At 40.0% G+C, this 19522-nt stretch overlaps 1 protein-coding gene across 3 annotated transcripts in view; it reads right to left on the bottom strand.

Moving 5' to 3' along the window:
- LOC139389696 (transcription factor 7-like 1-B) overlaps nt 1-1777 on the bottom strand; it is a 45656-nt gene extending 43879 nt beyond the window's left edge. Inside the window, exons 1-4 of one of the 3 annotated variants that reach the window (XM_071136588.1) lie at nt 1632-1727; nt 841-1386; nt 602-674; nt 370-497 (exon numbers count right to left, since the gene is read on the bottom strand). In XM_071136588.1, the coding sequence (XP_070992689.1) occupies nt 370-497; nt 602-674; nt 841-1026 (387 nt within the window). In that variant the 5' untranslated portion in view covers nt 1027-1386; nt 1632-1727. Of the gene's footprint in view, nt 1-369; nt 498-601; nt 675-840 lie in introns of all 3 variants that reach the window. The other 2 variants (XM_071136586.1, XM_071136587.1) reach the window with 2 other exon arrangements.
- Nucleotides 1778-19522: the final 17745 nt, after the last annotated feature.

Genomic DNA, 19522 nt, shown 5'->3' with positions numbered 1-19522 from the left:
TTGCTAACCAGGCCAGTGCCACAGCTTCAGTTGAAGAATCACCTTCACAAAATGACGATACTGCTCATATTTATCATATCATACATACACTTCTTCCTCGAAATAAATAGATCAACGTCTTGATTAATCATGGACTTCATGAGAATTGGAAATGGAGTCTAAATTGGCAGTTAGTATCCTACAGAAGGCTGACGGGGGAAAATCCCCAAAGAACAAAGAACTAGTTACTCCTTGAGAGGCCACACTAAGGGAATATGGCGGTCTGGTTATGCAGAATTAACTTTTATGCATGCCTTCAGTGGACAGCAGATGCAGATTAGTGGCAACACTGAAGAGTAACTTTTGCTGGACTTTGTTATGGCCACTCACCGTTCTTGCGCTAGGGGACAGGGCCCCATTGGATAGGTAGGGGTTGGTAAGATCTGGGATCATGAAAATCGGGTACCCAGGATAATGGGGACTCTTGAAAAAGCCACCATCTTGCTGTCTTCTGAATGCTGTAGGGACAGAGCATGGAAGTCAATATAGAAAAGGGACATCACTGTAAAGGTAATGCATTAAAAATATATTAAGCAACAGCATTGCAAGAGGTAGTTTTTACCTTCACTAAAGTAATCCCTGGTTTTCTCGTAACTGTCTAAGTCTGGTCTTGGTTGAGGGCGCCTCTCTGCTTGCTGATAAGGACAGAGGCACACACAGAACAAGAAGGGAAAACATGTTATTGTAGGCTCGTCTATTTCAGCAATACGTTCATACCAGAAAAATAGTCTGAAATGTGATGTATATGGCCTATTTAGGACAAGCTGTTCAGTAGATCACCCTTCACTGCAACGTCCTTACCTCGGAGTCTGATGAGCTACTGTTGTTTTCCGATTCGTTTACTAAAGAAGACTTCAGATCATCCAAATCCCTCTCGGCTGATACATTTTCGGATATTTTTTCCTCTTGCTCCCCTTCATCTTTGAATGATATCATTTCATCATTCGCCCCTAAATCATCGCCGCCGCCTCCGTTAAGTTGTGGCATTTTGTAGATAAAAAAAGTTTCTCCCTGATAAAGTTGGCAAGAAGGCGCGATCGCTCCAACAATCCGAAAGAAATAGTCAATTTGCAAAGAATAAAAGTCCAGTTTGCGCAGTAGTATAAACAACACTGACAGTGTGAAAACAAATGCCACGTTTTCACATCTCCATTTTGATATACTGAATCTCCCACTTTTCCATGATGATGAGCTCCAATAATCCACAAAATACAACTGTTTTAATTTCGGCGTCAATATCCGGATAAAACAATTTCGCAAAGTATCTTCTTCACTCTTCCCAGTCGGTTACCTGTAGCCCACTCTCCCTCTGTATGGGTGCTGAAGAATGCAACTTCGATATTCTTCCTGAAACGCACACAGGCAAACAAACTGGGTACGAACCAATTGAAATTGAAGACTGACGTCCAATTTCACCTCCTAAAATCCATCCATACGTGAGTTACAATTCGACAGACAAAATATGTCTTATTATAAGCATGGAACTCGAACCACATCTATTGCTTTTTTTCTCAGGTCACTCTCTCGTTAGTAAATATAGTTTCGACCAAAACTATATTTAGTTCGAGGAAGTTTACCTTGTTATAACTAACCTTCGTAAGTTCAAAACATGAACTGAAATTATATCCGGTGCAAAATCGATATTTTCGGGTAGGTCGACCGAGGTCTTTCCCTCCACATTAGCTGACGGGGAATGCGCTCAAAAACTACTTGGTTGTTCAAGTGGAAGTAAAAGCGCAGCCTGTTCAGAATGCAGAGGAGGAGTTAGCAGAGAAAAACGACACTTAATTTATCATGTAAACGGGGAATGCTTAAAGGAACAGTTTGACCATATTATACATGACAAAGTTACCATTCATATTGAAATAGTATCCTGTTGTTTCAACATCAGTAAGATATCGATGGTTATGTGACTAACAATTCTTCCAAGATCTATGACAATGTTATAGGTATTTCATTTTAATTTAGACCTTTAAAATGACAGTTTAGTAGGCCTAGCTACATGCCTACAATCCATTTAGTTGTATCTTATTGATTATGCTAATTATTCTATGAAATAAATAAAGTCATATTCATAAACGTTTGTTCTAGGGTGCACTTACTGACAGAATTTGGCAGAGAGGGTGAAGTTGGACTTTCTATCAAGAAAACCAAATATTATGGAATTTCTCTAGGAGGGTATAATAACTCCTATTATAATAGCCTATACAGTAATCTTTAGAAATACTTAATCCTCCAACAACCGTGTATTTATTTTCTTTGTGCTGCTGTGTCCAGAAGCAGCAGCACTGTCTTTCATCCTTGTGTGTTCCCATGCAGCCCTATCTCCCGTCCAAGCTGTGAACCCAGCAGCAGCCATGCTGCCTACAGCCATGTGATAATGACAGGCTCAGTAAAAGAGTCTTAATTACACGCTGCCATGCTAAATGTGTGTTGGTGTGTGTTCTTGGAACAATGCACTTGGAAAGGCAAGGCCCAGCATCATGGGGATAAGCATGGTCTGTTTGCAGGGCTTTAGGTTTGGCTTGGTAATAAAAATCCTCTCACTATATGAGGTTGGATCCCCAGCCCTCCCACCCAGACAGGACTGTCCTGGCCATTTCACTAACATTGCCTGCTTGATGCCCTCTGCATTGAGTTAGGGCTTTTGGATGTACCATTGAGAGGAATCTACATGTGTTTTGTGATGTTGACTAATGAAGACGCAGCTAACGACTGGAACGAGCTGTAACAAACACTCAAACCGGACAGTTTTATCTCCATCTCTTCATTTAAAGACTCAATCATGGACACGCTTACTGACAGTTGTGGCTGCTTTGCGTGATGTATTGTTGTCTCTACCTTCTTGCCCTGTGTGCTGTTGTCTGTGCCCAATAATGTTTGTACCATGTTGTGTTGCTACCATGGTGTGTTGCTAACATGTTGTTGTCATGTTGTGTTGCTACCGTGCTGTGCTGTCATGTGTTGCTGCCTTGCTATGTTGTTGTCTTTAGGTCTCTTTTTATGTAGTGTTGTCTCTCTTGTCGTGATGTGTGTTTTATCCTATATTTATATTTTACATTTTTAATCCCAGCCCCCGTCCTCGCAGTCATTGTAAATAAGAATTTGTTCTTAACTGACTTGCCTAGTTAAATAAAAAATAAATATTGAGGGATTTTGCCTGCTGCAGCTAATATAAGTAGTAACAATATATATATATATATATATATATATATTTTAAATTTAACTAGGCAAGTCAGTTAAGAACAAATTCTTATTTACAATTACGGCGTACCCCGGCGGTGCTGGGCCAATTGTGCACCGCCCTATGGGACTCCCAATCACAGCCGGATGTGATGCAGCCTGAATTTGAACCAGGGACTGCAGTGCTGCCTCTTGCACTGAGAGGCAGTGCCTTAGACCGCTGCGCCACTCGGGAACCCAATAAATTTTTACTAAAATTATTCTACTAATCTTATATATTTTCAACGAGTTGTGCTATATTCCCAAAGATCCAAGATAAATATGTTTTTTAATTGTAATTCAAGATAAAAACGCACCCCCCTTCGATCATCATCTATTATGAATCAGGAATAGCTGTCACTGTTACTTGTACATCAGATCAGTTCAGAGAATGTGGAAAAGAAGAAAAATAGTCAAATGATTGCTATTAGGGGGATATCTGTCACTGTGCATGAATGTTATAGCATCTACCTGCCACAGGCAATCTTTACCTAACCCACATTTTTCTGTGACAAAAAAATACAGCCCTGGAAATTGTGCATCTTTCTAGGCTGAGCATGACATATTGGTGTGGCCTAGTGCATGAAAATGCATAGCTGATCAATTCTGTTATATCAATAACAACAAGTGTACAACTGTGAAACTGAAGCTTACCAAGGAAAACTTTATATATTCAAGCCATTTTTTCCCTGCATGGAATCTATCTATTGATCTGTACTGAAAACATAAATTGTGAAGTGTCAGTGAGGATTGGTATAAATGTTACAACGATTACAACAACTGTCATGATCATTTAGTTGAAGTCAGAAGTAATTTGCCCTGATCTGATGCACATAATGAATGATTCATAGTAAACAGATTGACAATATTATTCTGGAGGAGTGGCACAACAGAAAATACTATATATTTTTGACTCAACCCCTCTTTCCTTCTGCTTTTCCTCTTCTTTCCTCATGTCCTCTCAAACTTCCCTCTTCATCTTTCTCACTGAAACTTCCGATTCCCTTCTCTTCTGATGCAATCTGACAGGCTTCTCTGTTTGAGAAAATCTTATTGAAGTTGTCGACCGTGTGTCGGCTAGCAGAGGTTTGATTGACAATCCAGCAGGGTCTCCAAGGGCCTCATTAGAGTCCCACTCCCCCTGTATGTATGTGTGTGTGTGTGTGTGTGTGTCCATGTGCATGTGTGTGTGATCGAGCAAGAGATATAGTGTGTGAGATTGTGTATGTGTTTTGCAAGTGCATAACATATCACTATGAAGTGCATGTATATGGATCATGAACAATAGACCCAGCTTAAAGTTCCTCACACAGGTGCATTTTTGCCCCAATGCCTACATCTTAGTGTCTTCCCCTACTGCCGCATACACAGCACATAATACAAAACCTTTCCCTCATGATGCGTAGAAAACTCTTGCACTATTGTATTTCCAAATGGATAACCTAACCATAACCGCAATAGTTACTCCCACGATTGTTGGTGCTTACACAACTTTTCAGGTGTTAATTACCTTACACAAGTCCATTATCATGAGGATACTTACAGGACAAATTATAATGTTCTTTGTTTCAAACAATTATTTTAAAGGATTTTTGATTTCTAATCACTGAAGGGCACCTTGCATCACATTACATATTAGTCCTTCCAGTGGTGTGTGTTTGTGCGTGTCCCAATAGACATAATTAACTTAATTCACACACCACACACTTAAAAATAATTTACTCAATCAAATATTAGATGATAACCTTAGAAAATGTATTACAATTACATATATTTGAGGTTTTAGCTCTTCCTGAACCAAAAATCTCCAACACACGAACACTTCTAATGCATGCATCAATGACACTGAGTACTACTGCTGTTGTACATTTAAGAACCAACAGCAGCACACTGCAACATGGCACTTATATGATGAAGTGAAAACTCAAGGGAGTATACAGAAAATGAATTACTAATACAGTAGTGTTTCGTCAATACGTATTTTTCTTGAAGACAATTGCAGTCTGTTTTACCCATTATAGCACTTCTACAGTTGATTACAGGATCTCTATCTCTTCTAAATATCCACTCCTATCATATCATTCTATCATTTTCTCCATGTCTCCCTTGTTGATAGGGATTTGTTTTAACTGGGAGCTGATGAGGGGTCAGGAGAGATGCGAACCACCACAATCTTAGCCTGAGGGCAGATCGACTAGGGGCCAGAAAATGTATTCAGAGGGTGCTGTCCCTGCATCTGCCTTACTTTGAAGTGGCTCTCTCAACTCTGGCTGAGAGAGAGGGAGAAAGAAAGAGAGAGCGGGAGAGAGAGGGATACTCAAGGTCATTCTTTCATGTTTTGCCAAGCTTCGCTCAATCAGTTTCCCATCAAAGTAATGCTTAATTCAGAGCTAATTCCAGCCTCCTAGTCACGAATTTGCCTCACTGTTGTCTAGGTGTTAGGGGTGCTATTTTCTGTGCTCTGCTCTGCAGTGCTATGTTGAACACATGGCCTGCAGAGCCCATCTACTCACTGTGTCATGTATGTGTTGCTGGATAGAGACATGTCAGACTCCACACTGGCTGTCCCCTTCTGTCACAGTCAACCCTTACAGGTTCAAGTTTTACTCCACTGTCCACAAGTTAAAAGCTTGATCCACATAACACATGTGCTGTTTTATTACCCTCAGGCCCATTCAGTGTCACAAATGTAACAACAAAGCCAGTTAACTGTTAATATAACTACTGATATAACTGGTTTCACAGGTGGAAGAAGAATACGTTTATATTTTCTGTCACACTGATCATTGATCTACTTCAGAACATATACATTCTCTCCTTAAGTGGGATTTTTCCATAATACCTTTATTGTTATTCAAAGAACTTCTTTATGACAGTTGTTGCCGGAAGTTACTCAGGCACCCAATGTATAATCTTCTCTCTGTTATTCAGAGAGAATGTTTTCTGATGTTTTGTTGATTGACAGGGCTACCCACAATCCTACTGCCATGTCCCCATGTTTATATAGTTGTCTCTCTCCCCCTCCTATCTCTCCTCCACACACATCACTCAGACTTTTAGTGAGAGTGCCTCATGCAATCATGCATTTTATTAAATTACACCATATCCGTTTTTCCTCGAAAGAAAGACCTATTTTTCAAGCTGGTGGGGCGTGCGTGCTATTTAAGACTGCATGAGGTGATATTAGGTGACAGTTTTCACTGCCCATAGGGTGTAACTGAAACACTAAACTATGCAGAGAAGAGAACATTTTAAAAAGTGTTTTAGCATGCTACTCCTCCTTCTGTTTCTCTTTAGAGTTGTATTTTACTTAAAGTATTCATTTGCAAAAAGCTGTATTTTTCAAGTTACAGTATCCACAGGTGTCAATTCTCACACACACAATTCACATTATCTCTGTCTAAATTCAGTGAATCTTAACACTGTATATAATCCCAATTGAATCCGTTTTAAAGCTCATATGAGCACAATTACATTTTTCATACTGAATAATCCTGTCATACAGTATACAGTTGTACTTTATATGCAAAACACTGTCGAGGAAAAAGATGAAACATGTATCAGTCTATCTTCCATTGTGGGTTTACGGTTTATATAGCTGCCTACAAGTGCCCGAGCCTTTGATTGAAATACCCGTTCGTGTTCTCTGTAATGCAGAGGATGCTTTTAAGGAGCATTATTTCTGAGAACTTCAAAGCCTGCCAAATGCACTCTGCTTGTGAGTGTGCAGCCTCTTGAAAATGTCCTTATATTTTCCAAATGGACAGGAAGAGGCACTCACTGGTATTGAGGTGATGTTAATGCAGTGCAGTGCTTGTTTTCCACATAACCCTGTTTGTCCCTGGTGACTGAGCCAGCACTGTACTCAGCCCTATTGAGATCATTTATATACAACTCTAGATTAACCTTATTTACCATCTAATGAAGAGGGAAGAGTGCCATGCATGACAACATAATGTTACTAACTACCCTGTAAAAAAATACTTGATGCTTTCTACATTTGCTCGAAGCAATTCCTTATTTTCAAAACTGAAAAAAAGATCTGGTACAAAATGTAAAGTTATATCATCAACTATATCCTCTGGCTAGATTATTCACAATTAGTTCAGTTTGCATGCAATTGTAAGATTACTGTAATTTATCTAAATCACTGTTAAAAATGTAATATACTCTATTGTACTATTGGACTGTGCAAAATAAATTGATGCCCTCTCTGGATACGGGACTCTCCCATTCTGCCGTCAAAAAGTATATTTATCCAGTTAAAGGCCCAGTGCAGTCAAAAACGGATTTCCTGTGTGTTATATATATTTCCACAGGTTGGAATAATACTATGAAATTATGAAAATTATGATAATGCCCTTTTAGTGTAAGAGCTGTTTGAAAATACATTTCAGACTGTTTTGGTGGGTGGAGATTTGGCCTTCCATGGTGACATCACCATGTGGTAAATTACTTTATAGACCAATCAAAAAAGGGTTCCAAACCTCTCTGCCAATAACAGCTATTTTTCAGTTTTCCCCTCCCTATTCAGACCACTCCCAGACAGTCCTAGTAAAATTCTTGCTTGAGAAATTACCCTATTTTTGTTTATTTTTGACCATTTAATTGAGAACAATCCCAGTAAGGTACTTAATTGTTACCCAAAAATTATTTGATATTGAGATAAAAATGGCTGCATTAGACCTTAACATGATCAGTTACAAGACAAGCCCTCTATCTGTCTGATGTTTTGTCAGCTGAAGATGCACAGCAGAGCTCCTTGGAAGATTGGAGGTCCTTTCCTGTGATGTAAACACTATACAAGTGAGAAGCTGTTGACTTTATTTCATATGTTTCCCAGATTTGATGAGTTTTACGTGCATGAGATGGTTTACATTATGCATGAACCATATGTTGAGCAGTGGCATGCATCACTGTAGACAGCTGGAAGTAACTCGAGCCACTTAGTCACTTATCAGTACTGGCATCCTTGTCATTTCCCATAGCCATCCTCAACCAAGAAGAATCTACCCATTGTTTTAATTTCTGTGAGCCCTGTGTTAACCCAGCAATGCCTTGCTGATTGCTGCAGAGATATTTAGGAACATTTTAGATTTGTCTTTGTCCACATAACACTCGTCTTGTGACATCCACGTCTGTGTGTGTGTGTGTGTGTGTATTTGTTTGTGTATTGAGGGGGGTTAGTTGGTAGAGTTCGAGAGAGAAGCTGCACCTGCCCTATATGTCAACACAGGGGTCTGGAGCAGACACTCAAGTAGAGAGATGGCTTTCACACCACTGCCCTCACTAAAGCTGCTTACTTTTCTAAGACAACAATAACCGCTCTGCTGTGCTGTGGAATGGCCAGGGCCAGGGCCATTCTTCCACACAATAACCTGGGCGCCTGCTCTGTGTGGGCCCCAGATTAACTCTCGACTGAGCCTTGCTATGCTCAGGTTTACTGGCTTTCCTCATGTCCCCTTGTTTTTTGGGGTTTAGAGATTCCTGGATGCTTTCTAACTGTCTGTTTTACGCATAGAGACAGGATCCCCCGTGGGGGGTTGTTTAGAGGTTACAGCGGGGTAGTAAAGAGGTCAGGGAGAAACTGTCAGTCTATTTCCTTTCTCTGGCCTTGGGAAACAGCACCACAAGTCGTTTGCATATTTTTAGTGTCAGAGCTGTTTTTCTCAGAATGAATCCACAGGAAAAGATGCAGTTATTTCCACTTTATAGGATCTTTCATTTCTCTGATGGATTACTTTTTAGTCTCTTTTTTCTTTCCCTTCTTCACATAAGATCATGTCCAGCACAGAGTTGGTCAATATAATAGACTGGAAGCCATCATTTTTATGTGTTAGTGTTTAAAACTCTGGACCATAAAATTACTACACAACCTTCTTCAGACATTTGCTTCATGCTGCTGAGTATCAACCGTGTGTCTTCAGCTGTGATTTGGGTGTGAAAGGAATGTAGGCCTTAGTGTTATTTATTTTCTCTTCGCCATCGGTGAGACTATACTAATGGGCACACATCTCTTGAGATACCTTAATGTATTACCTCAGATAGTAAACACTATAGGCTAAAAATATATACAGGGGTTATTTTCTGATGTGGAACTTTACTGAAGGCTCTCTTCAAAATGTAGAAGTCATCATGTTTGAATGGACAACTTGGTTTTTTTTTTTTAGTGTTTAAGGGCTGGCATAGAATTTCTGTTTTGGTAAAGTGCAAATCAGGATATTCAGTTGGGGCTGACCCCTCTTCCCTCTGTGACAGACCAATCCTTCCCAAGGCCTTGCCAGGTATTGAGAGGGTGCATTCAGATGTGAAGGTACTCATAAGCCTTGTAAGCATTCATGCTGATTCACATTAAACCTGTCTCACCGATTGCATGGCAGATACTATCCACAGACATCCTACCTGCCCCTCCACATTCCTCCTTGTGTTTAGGAATTACACATGCACATCACAATACCACCCACTACTTCACCATGTTCTGTCATCATCTGATGATTGACAGACTGACCAATCACCCTATTGTGCTAGCTGATAGTGAAGGTCACACTGTTGTGTTAAAAAAGCTACTGTAAATAAAAATACTAATAGCAAGGCCTCCCGAGTGGCACGGTGGTCTAAGGCACTGCATTGCAGTGCTAGCTTTTGCCACTAGAGATGTTGGGTTCGAGTACAGGCACTGTCGCAGTCGGCCGCGACCCGGAGACCCATGGGGAGGCGCGCAATTGGCCCAGGGGAGGGTTTGGTCGGCAGGGATGTCCTTGTCCCATCGCGCACTAGCGACTCCTGTGGTGGGCTGGGTGCAATGCATGCTGACACGGTTGCCAAGTGTACTGTGTTTCCTCCGACACATTGGTGCGGCTGGCTTCCGGGTTAAGTGGGCATTGTGTCAAGAAGCAGTGTGGCTTGGTTGGGTTGTGTTTCGGAGGATGCATGGCTCTCGACCTTTGCCTCTCCCAAGTACAGGAGTTGCAGTGATGAGACAAGACTGTAACTACTAATTGGATACCATGAAATTGGGGAGAAAAAGCGGTAAATAAATAAATAAATAAATACTAATAGCAAAAAAATTATCAAAAACACCCAATAACAGAAAACATATTTGTGCACATTAAAATTGTCTTAACCAGACTGTTGTCCTTTTTCTCCACTGATTCTGCAACGCAATTATCACTTATAGTGAAAGGACTTGTACATGCCAATAAAAACAAGTAATTTCTGCTTAGCATTGGCCTACTTACTTTCTAATGCTTGGCTGTGCAGCTGCACTGTGCTCTGAAAAACAAACAGTGCTGTGCAGCTGGGCTCTTCAAGACACAGGGAAAGGGGAATTTTAATCCCATGTTTTTTTTGTTCTTTGGCACCAGTCAAATGTATTTGGTCGTAAGAGAGGAAATGCACCGCACCATCTGAAGGGGCTGGGGAAGTGGGAAAGTCATGCCACAGCCAGTTGTAGACGAAGAAACACAACGTGCCAGGAAATTAATCCAAAGGGGTCAAAGTGCACCCAGAATATTCAAACCACACAGAGCCTAATCAGTTCAGTTAGTGGCACATTGCTAGCATACCTTAACATTTTAGGCCAATGGCCCAGCCCCAGAAACACACATGATGATGAACACTACTCTGGGTTTGCTATTAGTTTATAAAAGCTAACATGCAGCAATATAGGTTTTATAATAGTGACAGCATTGTATGCCTCCTAAACATGTGACAAAGTACTGAAACCAGATCCATTTCCTGTAGCCTGATATGAAAATAAACTATCCATGGACCCTAAAACCAGTAGTAGTAGTATTCACTGTAGCATTTACTGTGGTATACTATAGTATATTGTAGTATTTACAGTTAACTATGGTATTTACTGTACAGTTTTTGCAGACTAATATACTGTTGTGTTTTGCAGACTGTAATATACTGTAGTATTTAATGTTGTGTTTTTGCAGACTGTAATATACTGTAGCATTTACTGTAGTGTTTTTGCAGACTGTAATATACTGTAGTATTTTCTGTACTGTTTTTGCGGACATTACTGGGTTATTTTTTAAATTATCTTTAACATCGAAGTGGAGGCTTTCTCCTTCAGGAAACCTACTGGAGAAATACTAGAAGAGCAAATGTTCCATAACCTGTACAGTTGTGTCCAAAAGTTTTGAGAATGACACAAATATTAATTTTCAGTCTGCCGCCTCAGTTTGTATGGTGGCAATTTGAATATACTCCAGAATGTTATGAAGAGTGATCAGATGAATTGCAATTAATTGTAAAGTCCCTCTTTGTCATGCAAATGAACTGAATCCCCCAAAAAACATTTCCACTGCATTTCAGCCCTGCCACAAAAGGACCAGCTGACATCGTCAGTGATTCTCTTGTTATCACAGGTGTGAGTGTTGACGAGGACAAGGCCGGAGATCACTCTGTCATGCTGATTGAGTTCAAATAACAGATGGGAAGCTTCAAAAGGAGGGTGGGGCTTGGAATCATTGTTCTTCCTCTGTCAAACATGGTTACCTGCAAGGAAACATGTGCCATCATCATTGCTTTACACAAAAAGGGCTTCACATGCAAGAATATTGCTGCCAGTAAGATTGCACCTAAATCAACCATTTATCGGATCATCAAGAACTTCAAGGAGAGCGGTTCAATTGTTGTGAAGAAGGCTTCAGGGTCCCCAAGAAAGTCCAGCAAGCGCCAGGACCGTCTCCTAAAGTTGATTCAGCTGCGGGATGGGGCACCACCAGTACAGAGCTTGCTCAGGAATGGCAGCAGGCAGGTGTGAGTGCATCTGCACGCACAGTGAGGCAAAGACTTTTGGAGGATGGCCTGGGGTCAAGAAGGGCAGCAAAGAAGGCACTTCTCTCCAGGAAAAACATCAGGGACAGACTGATATTCTGCAAAAGGTACAGGGATTGGACTGCTGAGGACTGGGGTAAAGTCATTTTCTCTGATGAATCCCCTTTCCGATTGTTTGGGGCATCCGGAAAAAAGCTTGTCCGGAGAAGACAAGGTGAGCGCTACCATCAGTCCTGTGTCATGCCAACAGTAAAGCATCATAAGACCATTCATGTGTAGGGTTGCTTCTCAGCCAAGGGAGTGGGCTCACTCACAATTTTGCCTAAGAACAAGCCATGAATAAAGAATGGTACCAACACATCCTCCGAGAGCAACTTCTCCCAACCATCCAGGAACAGTTTGGTGACGAACAATGCCTTTTCCAGCATGATGGAGCACCTTGCCATAAGGCAAAAGTGATAACTAAGTGGCTCGGGGAACAAAACATCGATATTTTGGGTCCATGGCCAGGAAACTACCTAGACCTTAATCCCATTGAGAAGTTGTGGTCAATCCTCAAGATGTGGGTGGAAAAACAAAAACCCACCAATTCTGACAAACTCCAAGCATTGATTATGCAAGAATGGTCTGCCATCAGTCAGGATGTGGCCCAGAAGTTAATTGACAGCATGCCAGGGCGGATTGCAGATGTCTTGAAAAAGAAGGGTCAACACTGCAAATATTGACTCTTTGCATTAACTTCATGTAATTGCCAATAAAAGCCTTGGACACTTATGAAATGCTGGTAATTATACTTATTCCATAGTAACATCTGACAAAAATATCTAAAGACACTGAAGCAGCAAACTTTGTGGAAAATGTATATTTGTGTCATTCTCAAAACCTTTGGCCACGACTATAGTTAGGTAGGACTTGGGTCTGAAGGGATCGTTCAGCGCTTCTGGTATTTACTATAACCTGTAGGCAACAAAATATATGGTCTAGACTTAGCATGTAGGTTTCTCACTTATGGGTGGCACAAATTGTAATATGGGGAGGGGAATGGACACGATATATGCTAATTAAATATTGGAGAAATTACTATAGTTAAAAAGTGTGAACTGTAGTGTTTTTGCAGACATTACTGTAGTATTTACTACAGTATTTATTTTGCGAACAATACTGTAGTATTTACTATACTATTCTAAAGTATACTACAACATTTTATAGTAAGATCTACACATGATTGAGAGATACTACAGAATTTTATAGTTAATACTGTAGTATTCTATGGTAACTGTAGTATTTATTCATGAGGGTATGTAACTCAAGCTGCAAGTATCGTGCTCATAATTGCCTTTGAATGGAACAAATAAGCCTAGCCACATGTAACAACTACACTGGATCATATTTTAGTTGCCTATCACTTTAAGCCATCACACAAATACAGCTACAAGGAACACATAAGAACCATTTTCTGTGTGCAAAAACAGTTGGAATACTTTAGAAGTAGAATGTCAATCTATTGAGTAGCAATTGGTTCATAGAAGTAAGAACTTTAAGCACTTTGAGAGCTGCAATATTATTACACAAATATTGTTAACCATTTTCAATCGTTATAATTGACTGTAATGTACTGTAACAACCTGTGACCTGTGTGTTGATGACGCAACAGATAACATGTCAAGATGAACATGCAGTAAGCTCACAATACCCTGGCCAAAGAGCATCTGAAATTTCACACAAAGCTAAAGTCCAGGTACCATTCAAAAAATGAATGTGTCTCTGAGAATGTCCAGAGACAACACATAGACTCGTCCCAAACCCTCAAGACACAAGGTTTGAGGACAGACTGGAGGTCTTAAATCTCTCTTTGGTTAAACTGTACTAAGCTCAAGGGCAAGAGCATGTGTGCACTGAATATAGAATTAATTAACTTATGCCCCTATAAAGCAAGCAGAAAATGTAGCCCCACATGAAACTAATTTAGATTAGGCTATGCACAATTATTTTATGAGAAATGTTGTATTGTAAAAAATGAAATAAATAACACACACACACCAAAAAAATAACCATACCATTTTACTTTTTTATATGAAACATTATTAAAACATTGTACTCTACTGCTTTAGATGTATCCTGGCTGTCATACATTTCCGCCACGTCTCTCTCTCTTGGAAAATCACTCTTTCCTCCATATACTGGGCTTCTATTATTCTGATTTTAAGCCACAGGTCCCCACTGTGGCTAAAAAAGCTCTGATGCACTTATATGCCACACTTCAGTTGAGTGCAAGGCCTCTCCTATAAACCATAATAACTTTAGCAAGAGCCTCAGCTTGAGAAAAGGTCTAGGAGAATGATGCATTATTGAGTTGAAGTCGAAAGTTTACATACACTTAGGTTGGAGTCATTAAAAATAGTTTTTCAACCACTCCACAAATTTCTTGTTTAACCTCTCTGGAATCGTTCGGGACGCTAGCGTCCCACCTTGCAAACAGCCAGTGAAATTGCAGGGCGCCAAATTCAATACAACAGAAATCTCCTAATTAAAATTCCTCAACCATACAAGTATTTTACACAATTTTAAAGATACACATCTCGTTAATCCAACCACAGTGTTCGATTTCAAAAAGGCTTTTCGGCGAAAGCAGAACATATCATTATGTTAGGTCAGCAACTAGTCACAGAAAGCATTCAGCCATTTTCCAAACAAAGAGAGGTGTCACAAAAATCAGAAATATAGATAAAATTAACCACTAACCTTTGACGATCTTCATCAGATGACACTCCCAGGACTCAATGTTACACAATACATGTATGTTTTGTTTGATCAACTTCATATTTATATCCAAAACCCTCAGTTTACATTGGCGCCATGTTCAGAAATGCCTCCAAAACATCCGGAGAAATTGCAGAGAGCCACATCAAATAACAGAAATACTCATCATAAACTTTGATGAAAGATACATGTTTTACATAGAATTAAAGATAAACTTGTTCTTAATGCAACCGCTGTGTCAGATTTAAAAAAAGCTTTACGGCAAAAGCACAATATTCAATAATCTGAGAACAGCATTCAGCCACAAAAGCCAGCCATACAGTTACCCGGCAAATTGTGGAGTCAACAAAAGTCATAAATAGCATTATAAATCTTCACTTACCTTTGCTGATCTTCGTCGAAATGCACTCCCAGGACTCCCACTTCCACAAGAAATGTTTGTTTTGTTCAATTACGTCTATACTCATGTCCAAATACCTCCGTTTTGTTTGCGCGTTTAGTTCACTATTCCAAAGGCACAATGCGCAAGTGCAAAAATCCAGATGAAAAGTCAAAAGAGTTCCATTACAGTTTGTAGAAACATGTCAAACGATGTTTACAATCAATCCTTAGGGTATTTTTATTATAAATCTTCAATAATATTCCAACCGGACAATAGCATATTTATTACAGAGGAAAAAGAAGGAACGGAGCGCCCGCATGACCGCGCAGTAAACAACTGATTGGCCTCAGCCTAGTCCACTTGTTGAAACAGCTCTTATTCGACACCCTTCCACAATAGAAGCCTCAAACAACTTTCTAAAGACTGTTGACATCTGCTGGAAGCTATGGGAAGTGCAATCTGGCCCCAAAAACACAGCATATTGGATAGGCAATCACTTAAATGAAACTACAAACCTCAGATTTCCCACTTCCTGGATGGATTTGCCTCAGGTTTTCACCTGCCATATGAGTTCTGTTTTACTCACAGATATCATTCAAAGAGCTTTATAAATTTCAGAGTGTTTTCTATCCAATACTAATAATAATAATAATATGCATATATTAGCATCTGGGACAGAGTAGCAGGCAGTTTACTCTGGGCACCTTATTCATCCAAGCAACTCAATACTGCCCCCCTGTCACCAAGAAGTTTTAACAAACTATAGTTTTGGCAAGTCGGTTAGGACATCTACTTTGTGCATGACAAGTAATTTTTCCAACAATTGGTTACAGACAGATTATTTCACTGTATCACAATTCCAGCGGGTCAGAAGTTTACGTACACTGAGTTGACTGTGCCTTTAATTAAACAGCTTGGAAAATTCCAGAAAATGATGTCATGGCTTTAGAAGCTTCTGATAGGCTAACTGACATCATTTGAGTCAATTGGAGGTGTACCTGTGGATGTATTTCAAGGCCTACCTTCAAACTCAGTGCCTCTTTGTTTGACATCATGGGAAAATCAAAAGAGATCAGCCAAGACCTTAGAAAAACAATTGTAGACCTCCACAAGTCTGGTTCATCCATGGGAGCAATTTCCAAATGCCTGAAGGTACCACGTTTATCTGTACAGACAATAGTACGCAAGTATAAACACCATGGGACCACGCAGCCATCATAGCGCTCAGGAAGGAGACACGTTCTGTCTCCTAGAGATGAACATACTTTGGTGAGAAAAGTGCAAATCAATCCCAGAACAACAGCAAAGGACCTTGTGAAGATGCTGGAGGAAACGGGTACAAAAGTATCTATATCCACAGTAAAACGAGTCCTATATCGACATAACCTGAAAGGCCACTCAGCAAGGAAGAAGCCACTGCTCCAAAACCGCCACAAAAAAACAGACTACGGTTTGCAACTGCACATGGGGACAAAGATCATACTTTTTGGAGAAATGTCCTCTGGTCTGATGAAACAAAAATATAACTGTTTGGCCATAATGTTATGTTTGGAGGAAAAAGGGGGAGGCTTGCAAGCCGAAGAACTCCATCCCAACCGTAAAGCACGGGGGTGGGAGCATCATATTGTGGGGGTGCTTTGCTGCAGGGGGGAATGGTGCACTTCACAAAATAGATGGCATCATGAGGTGGGAAAATGATGTGGATATATTGAAACAACATCTCAAGACATCAGTCAGGAAGTTAAAGCTTGGTCACAAATGGGTCTTCCAAATGGACAATGACCCCAAGCATACTTTCAAAGTTGTGGCAAAATGGCTTAAGGACAACAAAGTCAAGGTATTGGAGTGGCCATCACAAAGCCCTGACCTCAATCCTATAGAAAATGTGTAGGCAGAACTGAAAAAGCATGTGCGAGCAAGGAGGCCTACAAACCCGACTCCGTTACACCAGCTCTGTCAGGAGGAATGGGCCAAAATTCTCCAAACTTATTGTGTGAAGGTTGTGGAAGGCTACCCGAAATGTTTGACCCAAGATAAACCATTTAAAGGCAATTCTACCAAATACAAATTGAGTGTATGCAAACTTCTGACCCACTGGGAATGTGATGAAAGAAATAAAAGCTAAAATAAATAATTCTCTTTACTATTATTCTGACATTTAACATTCTTAAAATAAAGTGGTAATCCTAACTGACCTAAGACAGGGAATTTTTACTTGGATTAAATGTCATGAATTGTGAAAAACTGAGTTTAAATGTATTTGGCTAAGGTGTATGTAAACTTCCGACTTCAACTGTAGGTATGAATTACCAAACAAGCAGTTATGGTCAGCTGCCGTTGTTTTACACAGCATAGCAGTTGCAAGAGAGAACAAGTCTGAGATGTTTCTGCTTCTTCTTTGTATACACAATTTCCTTCAATATTCTTCTGATAAAGCTGTTCATTTATCAACTCTTCAGCATGATTTTCAGACAGTATTGACTTTGCCAGACCTGGCGCTCTGTAGCTGAGGTATAGTATTGTGTACTAGAGAATCCAAGATACAAGCAGTCCTTTCTTAGTTGCTTTATCTCTTTAATGATCTATGTTACGCCCAATTTGGTCAAAATGCATTACCCATACTTCTGTGGGAAAGCATGTATACTATGTCCCCATCTGAAGGAAATCACTATATTGAAGGACCTAATAAAGACATACAAAGAAAGCAAAGAGGGAACAGTGGTCTACTCAGATGAAGAGTTGACTAAAGGCAACCAGGAAATGTATCATGAAATGGTCAGTCATTTTATTGTAGCCAGAAACCCTGAAACACATTCTTGAAATAACGGTGTTTCAGAATAAAAGAGAAAGGCAAGAGAGCAAAAATAATCAATTTTAATGTTTTATTTTTTCTAGAGGGGAAAGCTCTTTATCATGATTCACATCCAACCTCTCACCTCCCCCTTTCGGCCTTAAGGAGCATCCTGTGACCCCTAACCTCCTGGACAATGGAGGCCAGGACATTTCCCAGTGAGCAGCGACGTAGCCAACAACAGGAACATGAGATGTGCTCCTGGGAAACAAACTGTTTATTGTGTGACAGGATGGACAAGGCCCTCCATCTCCCACTCACTTAGTTTCACACACACTCATGTGCACATAGTTACATACACACTCACAAATGCCTCCTGTTGATTTGGGAAATGCAAGAACGTCTCCACCTACACTACCATTCGAAAGTTTGGGATCACTTAGAAATGTCCTTTGTTTTTGAAAGAGACAATTTTTTTTATAAATAACATCAAATTGATCAGAAATACAGTGTAGACATTGTTAATGTTGTAAATGACTATTGTAGCTGGAAAAGGCAGATTTTTATGGAATATCTACATAGGCGTACAGAGGCCATTATCAGCAACCATCACTCCTGTGTTCCAATGGCACGTTGTCTTAGTTAATCCAAGTTGATCATTTTAAAAGGCTAATTTATCATTACAAAACCCCTTTGCAATTGCTGGCACAGCTGAAAACAGTTGTTCTGATTAAAGAAGGAATAAAACTGGCCTTCTTTAGACTAGTTGAGTAACTGGAGCATCAGCATCTGTGGGTTCGATTACAGGCTCAAAATGGCCAGAAACAAAGACCTGGCCAGCATCCCGGAGTCGCCTCTTCACTGTTGATGTTGGTGGTGTTTTGTGGGTACTATTTAATGAAGCTGCCAGTTGAGGACTTGTGAGGCGTCTGTTTCTCAAACGAGACAATCTAATGTACTTGTCCTCTTGCTCAGTTGTGCACTGGGGCCTCCCACTCTTTCTATTCTTGTTAGAGCCAGTTCGCTCTGTTTTGTGAAGGGAATAGTACACAGCGTTGTACCAGATCTTCAATTTCTTGGCAATTTCTTGCATGGAATAGCCTTCATTTCTCAGAACAAGAATAGACTGACGAGTTTCAGAAGAAAGGTCTTTGTTTCTAGCCATTTTGAGCCTGTAATCGAACCCACACATGCTGATGCTCCAGATACTCAACTAGTCTAAAGGACAGTTGTATTGCTTCTTCAAACATAACAACTGTTTTCAGCTGTGCTAACATAATTGCACAAGGGTTTTCTTATGATCCATTTTAAAATGATAAACTTAGATTAGCTAACACAACTTGCCATTGGAACACAGGACTGATGGTTGCTGATAATGGGTCTCTATACCACTATGTTGATATTCCATTAAAAATCTGCCGTTTCAATACAATAGTCATTTACAACACTAACAATGTCTACACTGTATTTCTGATCAATTTCATGTTATTTTAATGGACAAAAATATCTGCTTCTCTTTCAAAAACAAGGACATTTCT

Source organism: Oncorhynchus clarkii, chromosome 30, assembly GCF_045791955.1.
Source record: "Oncorhynchus clarkii lewisi isolate Uvic-CL-2024 chromosome 30, UVic_Ocla_1.0, whole genome shotgun sequence".
NCBI classification, from domain to species: Eukaryota; Metazoa; Chordata; class Actinopteri; order Salmoniformes; family Salmonidae; genus Oncorhynchus; species Oncorhynchus clarkii.
The sequence above is the reverse complement of the archived record's forward strand: the minus strand, read 5'-3'. Positions and strand labels throughout refer to the sequence as shown.